General features: G+C 36.4%; 1 protein-coding gene across 1 annotated transcript in view; it reads right to left on the bottom strand.

Moving 5' to 3' along the window:
* Positions 1–1,863: 1,863 nt before the first annotated feature.
* Positions 1,864–12,970, bottom strand: part of LOC145665348 (uncharacterized) — a 46,533-nt gene continuing 35,426 nt past the window's right edge. Inside the window, exons 5-6 of the mRNA XM_081732648.1 lie at positions 11,443–11,781; positions 1,864–3,176 (exon numbers count right to left, since the gene is read on the bottom strand). Of these exons, the coding sequence (XP_081588774.1) occupies positions 3,002–3,176; positions 11,443–11,781 (514 nt within the window). The 3' untranslated portion in view covers positions 1,864–3,001. The remainder of the gene's footprint in view (positions 3,177–11,442; positions 11,782–12,970) is intronic.

Here is a 12,970-nt window from a genome sequence, read left to right as displayed (position 1 = left end):
ATTTCTCTTTTTTAAAAAAAGGATATTTCGTTAAGAAAGTTTACAAATGTTAGTAGAGTTTCGAAATTTTGGGAGTTCGGGACCCAATGGACCCCCTCGTGGCTGCGCCCCTGAGCATTGCTAACTAGTCTCAAATTCAACATGGCGTATCCCATCATACAGTTTTATATGGAAAGTTATCAACAGAAAATACAATTCTTTTATAAATGAAATATTTATATATAAAAATACTACCCTCAGAAGGAGATTCTATATATTGACTTATTAATATTTGGTTCACAAATTACTATACAAGAAGCTTTCATTATCTATATAAGCTAAGAATTAACTTGTAAATGCGTGTTTACTTTCATTTGTTTTCTGCTCTACTACATATTTTCTTTCTTATTTTGCAATTCTGCAATCGCTTTTTTTTTTTTTTTTTTTTAAATGTCATTATATTGGTTTGCTTCAGTATAGTCCTGTAATTTAGAAATATGAATGTATAAAAATAAATTTTATTTGTTAATTGGTAGTGAAATAAAATTCAGAAATCTTATTTAGCGCAAAAAACCTTCCCGTTTACTGGAAACCTTGCCACGTTGCAGAAGCACCGCAACAACTAGAGCCTCTAACTTCTGAGATAGGGGAAAGAAGACTTAGCATTCGCTCCAATTGCCGCGTTGTAGAAACCTGGTCGTTGTGTGCTCGCTGCAACGCAATATAAATTAGAGACTCTGTGACGGTTTGTTTTTCGCTTTTTAAAATAGATTAACGGAAGGGACAGTTACAGAAGTAAAAAATATGTTATTTAAAGTGTATATATGAGAGTATTATAAAGTATTTTTTTTTTTTTTACTACTATTAACAATAATAATATTTCTTTTTCTTGAAATACTTTGGTCGTTGCGCAACGCTGCAACACTAACATTAACTGCCATCGATTGTTTTCAATATTCGGCGAACCCTCTCACTTAGGTTCCTCTTCTTTGATAATGTTTTGCCACGAGTTCTGTATGCTATCATCACGCTCTCAATATATCTAACACACTGCCAATCTTGGATACGCTTACTCCCTCTGACCACAAACTCACAATTTGCTCCACATTCCTTCCTCCAGCAATCTTTCGCACATTGTTATTCCCCCATTCGATAGTCCTTTCGAAGACATTCTCCTCCTAGACATCAGAATAGGCAGATATTTTGACCTGCGAAAGACCATTGTACAGCCGACGAGAAAAGTTTTTCCGTTGGATGAAATTAGTTTCATAAGTAACTTCAGAATAGAAGGACAATTTGAGTACAGTTTTCAGTAAATTAAAAAGAATAAAATTTTCTGTACGTTCCAGTCATACCACCGTTATTAACAAAATAAATTTTACAAAACAGAACGAACTTTTGTCGCTGACTGTACATATGTTTTCTTTCTGCTGTCAGGAAACCAGAGAAAAGTAGAGTGGTGGTTTGATAAACAATTAATTACAAATCTGCAGCACTAGGAATTCATTTATCCAAAGAAGACTTGTTGTATTTGCTGAACTGTCCTGATGACTACTGGTATTTGGAACGAAATTTTGACTGAAAATGTACTACTTCTAGTTCTTGCTTCAATAGAGGGCATAATGGAAATTGTTTGCTTGCACGATGTCCATTCCAGAATGGCTCGTTACGTAAATCAATGTGCCAATCCTTTTTCGGTGCAAACAAATATGGATCGATATTTGATTATAGATACGCTGAGGAAAAGGTCATTCTTTTTAAATATTTCTTATCTAGGGAAAGCTTAAAGGCCGTTCTTGCTTTGTAATTCAACTTCTTAAGCAAGCAACAAAACATATCAGTAACACCTTGTTTCGTTATCAATTAAAACTGATGAAAGTAACAGATATTTATTTAACAAACATCAACAGATAGTATGTGAAGCCAATTTACACTGGAATCAATAACGATTAACGAAACAACAACAACAAAAACAAGAGGAAAGGACATGGAAAAAATTGGCCCGTATTTGAATTTACGATATCTGAGAACAAACCTCAGACAGCGGATTCCAACCAGGGACTTCCCGTTTGCGAAAGATGAACTCTGACCAGTAGCTTATACTTGCTAGATATTATCCAAACATATTGCTATTAGTTAATTGATAAACTAAGTAATAAAACTACACATTAGCTACATATGAGGCTAATATGTGGCTACATAAACATAATGTTGGGGCCATATATTAGTTATGCGTAGAAACGCCATACTCAATTATAGATTTTCCTATGATACAAGCTGTTTTCTCGTTTCACATACACAAAGAGGCATAATTCAAATCGCTGTACATTTTCTGTGAATCAAAGTATGGGATATTTTCATCCAGAGAAAAGAAAAAAATCTTTCTCTATCTCACACTGAGAAAAATAATGTCCCATTCCAATCAATGAAAATAATATTTTAATGATTAATAATCGTGAATGCGCTACAACGCTGTCTCGTGAAGCACTATGGACAGAGCAGTCAGGTTACCCCCGATTTGGAACAGGTATGATTAAATCTATTGCTAACACAGAGGAAACTTTTCTGTGTCTCGAAATTTCAGAAATACAGGAAAGTATCTAAATAATGAGAAAGGATACATTTAATACATTCACTTTCTTCCTATTATCTACAAAAATATTGTTTTCATGCCATTTAAGAGGTTTCTATTTTAATAATCGTTCGAATAATTCTTCCATGGAATTAGACAACCACTTGGAAAATGCAATTCTTATCCATTCTTCGACCCACATCGACAAGTCTTTTAAGTGCTGAGGGAAGTGAGCGGAACTTTCGTGTCGGGTGGATTTGTCCATCACGCTTTTAGTCTGGAATATTATATCAGTCTCTACTATAGCTCAGAATGGCTAACATATATTTCTCGTCTCTTCGAGTGGCTGTTCATTATTCTTTTACCATTAATATCAAATACTTATTTACAAATGCCGAGTTGTTTATTGTTCTATTCACGTATAATCTTTGAGGTGTCTAACCACATCGTTCAATGAGGACACCGAAAATAGGAATTGTGTAATCCTAGGTATATCATATAGGTGCCCCTGGTGTGGGGGTCCATCCGATTCAACACATTCTTCAGGGACTTCCCTTGCGTCACTTTTATCTGTCTCTTCCATTTCCCTTTCTTCCTCGCTTCTGTGTTTTTCCTCCGCAGCCACCTACAACATATACGAAAAAAAAAACATCAGCACACACATTACCTTTATCTATAACGATGAATAATCGTTTCAAAATTATTAATTCACACAAATCTAGTTTTATGCTGAATATGGGACGGACTTAAATATAATTAATTCTCACCAACCTCGAAGCTTCTGAATGGATCCAGCTATTACAAGCAAATTTTTGCCTTCCCACAGGAATTTCAGATTACGTCTATACTGTGGTCCATGATTTCTTTCGCTTCTATGAGGACTGTAAATTAAATGGAGATACTGAGCAATTCGTTCCTGGGACTCCCCGTTTGAAAAATGATTTCTTTTAACATTAATCTGCAACTACAAATATTATATATATATATATATATATATATATATATTAAAAAAAAAGGAATATAATGTGTTGTCAAAGATAGTTTTTAATGTATATATGTAGCTTATAAGAAGTAAATATTTATACTCTTCACCATATTAATAGTCAACGTAGTCTTCAGTCATCATCAAATGATTTACAAATTCTGTTAAATTTACGGCAACAAGTGAAAAGAGTATTTCAAAATTGTGTTCGTTGCTTGTCACTGTCCCCTTCAACTGTGAGGCTATACACGGTCTGTCAGGAAAGTGATAGGACTGATTTTTTTTTTTAATATCACAATTTTGATACGAGTTAATAGTTTTCTAAATATGCCCCTTCTGCATCAACACAGCGTTTCCAACGACTCTGCCAATAACTGAAAGCTCTTCAGCGCTCTCGTTCCAGCTTTTTGAATGCCTGGACCGAGCCATGGTACCGTCCTTTCATAACCCTTTTCACTCGGGGGAAGAGGAAGAAGTCTGCAGGAGCGACGTCTAGGCTGTAGGGAGGCTGGGAAGCTTGGTTAGGAAGTTCGGTGTGGTTCGGCGCATTGTCGTGATGAAGCTTCCATTATCCAGCAATTGCTGGACTCGTTTTCTGAGTCTTTCAAGTACTTCAACGTAGAACGCAGCATTCACAATCTGATCAGGCGCTACAAACTCTATGAACCACTACTTTGCGGTCAAAAAAGGTGATCAACATCAATTTCATTTTCGAATTGCTCATGCGAGCAAGCTTAATTGTTCTGATATCAACCGCACACTCAATCTGCGGTCAGAGGTTCAAAAGATTTCTCAGTTCACTAAGTTTTCGTGACTTTTTGTCGTTGAAGGGCGTCCTGACCGTTGTTCATCTTCAACTTGCTCTCTTACCTACCGAAACAATTTCTGCCACTTAAAAACACTTGATCAATCCATGGCATCACTCCCATAAGCAGTCTTGATCATGTCATGGGTCTCATTCGCAGTTTTACCAGTTTGACGCAAAACTTCACCGCGTGACGCTGCTCTAACAAACGATTCATTGTGGAAATAACAAGGCACCTTGAAAGAAGTTCACCTTAAGCTCGATGAACATTTTGTGAAGGCTTGGAGACGATTGGCGACTAATGACCTGGTACCTAAGACCTCCCCCAGCGCAGTAACATTCCCCTCCTTCACCATCCGTTTTGGCAAAAAAAAGACAGTCCTACTACTTCCCGAACAAACTCTGTATAAGATCGTGGATCTACAACTTAACGTGGAATCGAAACCACATGAGCTCCCATCGGGAATCGAACCTGGGTCTTCCGCGCCGAAGGTGCGTATATTAACCATACTGTGAGGGAGTTCTGTTCCCTTTTTGTGAATCTCGAAACAAGACTTTTCTCGCTTTTAATTTTTTTTTTTTTTTTTTGTTTTTTTTTTTTTGGAGGAATACGGATTTTACTTCAACAGTTATTGAGAATAAGAGTCCTGTCTATTAATGTTTGTTACTTCATCCGTTACCAGTTCTTTATACATGACGTACAGAATGATATTTCATTTTGTAATGTAACATCATTCTCCAGTAAAAAGTCCAACTCACTGATCTTGACAGATGGATCTGCTGAATCTGTCCAGGAAACCATAGGAGGAAGCAGTAAGTGGCAAATTTAACTAATTGTACCATATGTTACGGATTTCATGTTTTACGCAATTATATTATGAATAAGTAAAAAATTCACTTTAAGTTGCGTACTTCTTATAATATTTATATTTAAGTCACTTTTATTTCCGTGAACTTCTTCGCAAGAACGATTTTATTGAGCTCAAATCTCGAACTTTTATCCCTCCCCTCTACGTTACAAAAAGTTGCCCACGATAAAAAGTAGTCGACACATTTAGCCCCTGTAATGTTGATACATTGCTGGCTACACGAGGATCTGTACTTGATAACAGTATCAGTTGAACACAGAATGTGTCGAATGATTAACAGAGTGTCCACCAATCATGATTTTTGAAATTCATGCTTTCCCAGGATTCCCATTTCTATGAATTTTTCAGGACTAAATACTGCGAGAATTATAGTGAAATTAATATAATCATACATTAATATTAACCTTGTACGCAGTGCTTTCCGCATCACCGAATTATTGTTTATGTTTTCATACGACCAAAGCTAAAGCTGTTCTCTACAAGGCAGACAGCTATATTGAACAGTATTACATTTAGTTTGTTATTCAGATGATACAGTTGACATTAAAAACTAATAGTCAATACTCCAAATTCTTTGAGTATTTTCTCACAAGATTATCACAACTCTGTACATGTACTACAATTTCTACTAAGACCAGTCCTGCAATTTTAAAGTTGTGCTGTTACTACCTTACTTTTCTTTTTTTAATCCTCAATTTGCTCTTGCATTAAAGCTACTTCTCGGGTCATTTCGTTCAACAGCTTTCGCATTTTTTTTTTTTTTTTTTTTCAGTCTTTGACTGCTCTACTCTGCTTTTTCTCGCATTTTTGTTTTTGTTTGTTTGTTCAAGGTGTACTGTTTTTCAAGGGCTTCTTTCTAACACGCATGCCAGTTTTGGAATGTGTGAAAGATCCCTTTGTTACATCTATTCTTCTCACACCGCCTGACTGTTCATTGCTTCATTAATATGCCGTAGTGCTATCAAAGAGCGTTCCTTTTGGTTCGGAACCAAACACTCTTTGTTAATAGAGAATTCACGCTCAAGACTGGCACTACCCATGTAACAGTATTAACATTATTTTAACAAAATTAGAAGATTCTCAAAACCACTTTATTGTTGATTATACCTAACCAGAGTATGTCTGAAGTATATTTTTTTCTAGTAACTGGTTCTGTGGCTTCTTTAGCTTCAGACTCCGAACACAGTGTCTTCTATTCTCGTGTTACTTCGTACTTTATTGTTTTTAACAATTATGTCCAAGCAAGAACTTAAGTGCCTAAACCTGTCGAAAGTAGTTCGTGATGCACGATGCCCTTCCAATCCCACGAAATGCATATTATAACCTTCTTGGATGTCAACGTGGGCTTTGTCACAAACTGTGAAGATTCTCCTGGTTTTGACCACGATCTTTTTCACATATTGTTGTCTTGGTTTATCCACTTTTCATCACTCGTGAACAACTGCTTCAGAAATGGCTCGAGTTCATTACGTTTCAGTAGAGATTAGCAGATGGAATTCCATCGAGTAAATGTTTCTGACAAGTGAATCAGATCACGCGGCACCCAAACGTGAGTTTCTTTTTGTAACAAGCTTTCTCCAAATGGCTTAACACAATTTGGTGATGAACAGGGCCCGGATCTTGTTGACAAGTCAACTTTTTTCTGCTACGCATAGGACAAGGGAAGTTCAAATAAAAACGTTATCCATCAACTCTACGTTCTAAAACTATACTTTTTGAGGGTCAACTTTTGGTCACTTTTTGCCGTTTTAAAATTTTAGGTCATTTTTTAATATTTTAAGGTAATTTTAGGTCTCTTATTGTCTTTTTATTCTTTTTCTTCTACATAAGGAAATCTTAAAATGAACATGTTTACGGATGTCAAAAACAGGAAGTTAAATGATCTTTTTTCCTGTTTCCTGACTATTGGGGTGGAGAACTGCATTCTTAACTAGCTAATGAAAACTAAACTGTGGCTAGTTGACGAAAGGTGGAGGTTGGTAGGTGGCCAAACAGACAGTTTTGGTTGTTGACCACAAAGGATGTGATCACGTGAATAACTAAAAATGGATTAGAAGGCATACAAAGATTTTAAACAGGGTTTTCATCTATTATTCTCATGTAGTCTACACTTGCGAACTTTTATTGTTTAAGAGTGCTTCCTAGTTTCAACTCGGGAGTGAGTTGACGCTTTGAGTACGTACATTGCCGTGCAATGAACTGATCAATGGACTGCAACTAACTTAAACAAAACTTTTTGAATATGAACGAGAAATGTTAATTAAAATCCAACAGATATTTAATCAAAGTTTAACGAAATTAACGTTTTCAAAAAACGCAAGTTTTAAGTTCAATTTTTGTGAATTTTAGGGTCATTTTACAAGAATTTTAGTGTCATTTTATAGGTCACTTTTTAGAAAATTTTAGGTCAACAAGATCCGGGCCCTGCTGATGAATGTTTAGATCCTTGGCGATGTCATGACTACTTGCATGACAGTCTTGCTCCAGTTTTGCTGTGGTTGGTCGCCCACTGCGAGGAGCATTATAGACATCGAAATTTCCATAGCCAAAGCGATTGAAACAGTCTTTGGCTCTTGCTTTGGATAACGTATCTTGCTCAACAAATCACAAGATTCTTCACAGGCCTGCGCAGCGTTTTCGCCTTTACCGAAATACAATTGTAAAATGTAGCACTGTTATGCAGGAAAGTTCGTTTATCTTCACAACGCATTACGTTATTGCAAATCAACTAGCTTAAACTGTCAGCTGTTAAATGGCATTTGGCCTTAATCGCTGTGACTCATATATATATATATATCCTGATATTTGGGACACTAACGCCTCACGTGCGCAAAAGAATCAACACTTTTTTAGAATATCAGGTATAAAGAAGATAATAAAGACTACGCAGCTGAAGGTACAATTTTTATATGTTGTATATCCTAATTATTATGAAAATATATTTATTATACTCGTGAACATTATACAGGGTGTTTCAAAACAACGCCGACAACGTTTAGGAGGTGATTCCTGACATCAAGATAAGACAAAACGTATAGATCAACCTGGGTGCACAAATGCTTCCTTATAGGCTGTCGAAAACATGAAAAAAATGAACTTTAAAGATCCATAGCTCCAAAGCTGTGGGACCTACCGTAGTCGGGTCAAGACTTCACTTAGAGACTACTATCTGCCATATCCAAATATCCAAGTTTCAGAATCCTACGGTACTTCCGCAACAATTTTTATAGAGGGAGCTGGTGAGTACTTCAGATTATATGCCCGTAGCCAAACTACCTCTATAACAATTGTTGTGTTACTTCCTTACGTTTCTGAAACATGTATTTTTGGATAGTGCACATATTAATTTCTAAGTGAAGTCTTGACCCGACTACGGTAGACCCCAAAGTTTTGGAATTATGTACCTCTAACGCTAATTTTTTCATGTTTTCAGCAGCCTATAACTTCGAAAGGAAGCATTTGTGCACCCAGGTTGGTGTATACTTTTTGTCTCGTCTTGGTGTCAGGAATCACCTCCCAAACGTTGTCGGTGTTGTTTTGAAACACCCTGTATATGTACTTAAAGGTCTTCACTACAGCGAAATTTAACCACCGCCAATTTTAGTTTTCCTGTAATATCTTCAAAACTAATAACAATATTTGAAAAACAAAAACGTAGTGAACTAGACAATACGATTTTACATGTGATAACTTTACCACAATTCACCTATCTGCTTTTGGTATGCCGCTATTTACAAAACCCGCAAAAAATGCTAAATCTATCTACAATTGCAAATGGAAAGCAGATAGATGAGTTGCGATAACGGTATCACATGCAAAATCGTATTGTCTAGTTCACTACGTGTCTGCTTTTCGAATATTTTTATTTGTTTTGAAGATATTACAGAAAAACTCTAAAATTAGCGGTAGTGTAATTTCGCTGTAGTGAATGCTCTTAATTAATAACGGTTAGAGGGAATGAGCGAAGGAATTATGGTATATTCTGGTGGGAAATTTTCATGCTCTGTTCCCATGGATTTGTTTAGTCACTATTCAATTTCATCTCTAGTACGTGAACACTCTAATTCGATCCCAGCTCGCAACAAGTGGGCTTTGTGGTGGACAAATACTGTGTCCGTGGGTTTTCTTGGAATCCTCCTGTTTCCTCCCACCTTCATTCCATCATTTTTGTTTTTTATCATCAACATCTCCTTTAGCCTTGATGCATAATTGTACAACGTTAAGCTAAAAGAAATAAAATTGGCACGTCTTTTAAGACTTGCAGCTTCTATGTTTTGATCGTTGATAGAGAAAATGTGTCATTGGTTTTATTAAATACATAAAATGAAATTATTTAAATAAACAATAAGATAGAAATGAAATAAGAAACAATAGAAGTTCAACGTTCACCTGAAGCAGACATGTGAATAAACCATCCGAAAAAAAAAATGTTAGTGATTTTGTTTTTACGCAAGTTATTGTATACATTCAAACTATTTTACCGTATAGAAGCATGTTCTTCTTCTATTCGGACCAATTTCTGCTGTCTATATTTTATCCGTTAAATATTACAGCAGGTGGATACGAAGTTTCTACATCTTAACAAAAAATCGGCACGTCCATTATGAGTCAACGCTAACTATGGTTAAATTTATTTCTCAGAATACGCAAAACAGCATTTAAATACGAAAATATAAATAGAGAACTTGAAACTGTATATAATTTGGACGTTCAAAAAACTAAATCTCCTAAAACCTTACAAATGTATTTGAGATTTTAGAAGCTATTTAGTTAGTAGCAAACTATTCAGAATTATTGAAGTGACTTGTGAATGTCTCCACGTATAGATAGGTATGACAAAAAGAACAAGACTACGAATAAGAAAAGTATAAAACATGCCAAGAAAGAGAATACAGCTGTTTTCGGGTTACCTAAATATATGTATGACTGAAAACACAAATTCAGAAGGTAAATATTAATTAGAAATCATCATCTCATATCGAAAAATTAGTTTATTGAGTATTATTTCTCAATAACTAAGGACCTAATTTAATTTTAGATAAAGGCAGTCTTGATAAATAATGGGATTATGTCATTTCAATGGTTTTTTGGAACGTCAATAATGAATTACGATTAGTGGAAGACAGTAATCAAGTACGTATTTATGCACGGTGTCCGGAGCCAATAGTGTTACTACATCAGATCCTAAAACACAGCAGTGTCTATGTATATATATGACAAGTTCCATGATTGTGTCAAGAATCCTATGCATCAGCGAAAGTGAATATGTGGCAACTGTGAATTCACGATAAACATTCTGATAATGGAAGTTCAACAAATAAATTTAGCGTTTTCACAAGTTCAGGATGGATCTTAAGTAATCAATAGGAAAGAAATAAGATGTAGAAACGTCGTACTCACTTGCTTTAAGAAATTCACAGAAGATTTAGTAGATGAAATATAGCCAGCAAAATTGATTCGAATTGGAAAAAAGACGCAATTCTTACGCAAACAGTTTCATTTTATACATCCGCAAACAGTTTCAGAGATATTCGTCACCGCCATTGTAAAACGAAATCAAATCTTTTAGTTTAACGTCCCACGGTTATGACCTTTAGGCTAAAGTAAACGGATGATTAATGAAAGTAATGATTGTGAAATTGAATTTTTGTGTCCTCCTACCGAGAATCGAACCCGGGACCACGTGCACCAAAGAAACACGCGATAGCCACCACACTAGCGGAGGGTTCTCGACAGCATGTGCGTTTTCTTTCCTGTAGAAACAATGTTTGAGTGTTGATAAAGAATTTTCCACGGGTTTCCTTGCTTTATGACTTGAGTTATCTTTTTCTTCTCCACCGTCTATACGGAGTAAATTAATTCTGACAAATCTATGCAATGGTGAAACACCGCATCATTCCACACAACTTAGTTCTGATTGATGTATACGTAACTGTTCCACCGCTTCTGAAATAGTGACAGCTGTAGCCTATCTTCGAGTAACGTAGGTTTTTTAAATGCACTCATAATGACGAGCAAATATCACTGGAACTACCTGCGAACTGCACGTGTATACGGATGCTTTGGGTAAGTGCTGGACTTCCATTATTATTAAATCAAAGAAATAAAATTAATGGAATCAAAATGTCAACACGTGGTTTCGCAAGACTATGACATTTTATTACAGATAAGCTCGACAAATGTGATGTACAATCAGGTTAGAATAGATATGTCTGAAACTAACAGCATTACTTACCGCTTATAAGCAACTTCACTTTCTTCTCTGACACGTTGCTGCATCTGGGCCTGTTTCTGTCTTTTCTCCATCTCCATCAATTGCTTCTGCTTCTTTAACTCACAGTTCTTCTTCTCCAACCAAGATTTGTAGGCCTTCTGGGACATCGCCTTGCGCTCACTGAAGCTGTCCACATCGCTGAGACTACTCTTGGCAGAAGACTTGTCTTTGGCCGTCAGACTCTTCTTGGACTCCAGCCACGCTTTGAACACCATTTCGTTCTCCCGACGCTTCTCCTCCTCCTCCTGCGCCTTCCGCTCCCTCGCAGCCCGACGCTTCTCAGCAGACGCCTCAGCCATCCTGCAACACAGCGCAACAACACTCGGTGACCATTCTCTAAACAACCAGAGGATATACAATAAGGCATTTTCTGTACTATTCCTTAATTTAACATCAACACATATGAATATTACTGCAACAACCAATAAGGAAAAGAGTGGAAAGAAACCTATCAAATATTAGAGCCTCAGCAAATTTCAGGCAAATGCATATTCTATGTTTTTGCTAAGCTGTTTAACGCAACATTAAAATTGGCAGAGAATGAGGAAAAGAAAAGAAATATTTCGTTCCATATTCCTACAAAAGTATTTATAATTTCTTTCCTTTCGTTTATTTGTCATTGATTTGAAAACATTCCGTTAAATGGTTAAGTTCAAGTACCTTGACAATACCATATCGATGTAGTCGAATAGTTCGCATGAATATCTATTGAATAGTTCGCATTTTCGATATTGATCTAGCACGCTAAGGGAACTATAGAGCTATTCCGATAGAGAATTCCGATGTAGTAAATCTCTTCTGGAAAACCAGCCAGTTGCTCTATGATCATACACTAGACAACTGCAACATGCCTTGTCTAATAGAGAGAGTTGTTTGTTCGCTCTAGCGGAATGGAATTTAGTTATTACAGTAATAACATTCATTCAAAAGACTTTAGGTATACAGGATGTACCAAAAGTAGTGGACTCACCATTTGAGTGATCACAACATTTATATTATAAACAAGAATGACATGAAACATAATTATAGGTACAGAGGAATGATGTAAAAATCAAGTGCTTTACAATATCTAATCCCTATTCTCCATTTGAAGATTTATCTGCGGGCCATTAACGACGCACATTTCTGCACGCATCGCGGCACATCTGAACAGGAATGTTCTTGAATTCCTCGGTAATTTTCACGAAGCCAGTACACACAGTTGTAACGGTTCACTGATCCTGACACATGGAACTTTGCCTTGTCCGTCCAGGCTATGTGGTCCTTGAAGTTGGAATTTTCCTCCACCGTCCGCAGGTACCACTCAGCAAACTCGATAGGGTGATCGGGATCGTCCTCATTGCGTGCGTGCAGCAAACGAGGATGATACGGGTGCAGTCCGATGATACGGACCACAACACAAACTAAACAAGAAACAAACAACATCAATCATACAGCCTAACCTAAACGCACCTAACAAGTGCCTAAAGCAACTACTTCTGGGACACCC

Source organism: Thermobia domestica, chromosome 1 (genome assembly GCF_964235325.1).
Source record: "Thermobia domestica chromosome 1, izTheDome1.hap1.1, whole genome shotgun sequence".
NCBI classification, from domain to species: Eukaryota; Metazoa; Arthropoda; class Insecta; order Zygentoma; family Lepismatidae; genus Thermobia; species Thermobia domestica.
Note: the sequence above shows the minus strand (reverse complement) of the source record. Positions and strands in the feature narration are given on the sequence as shown.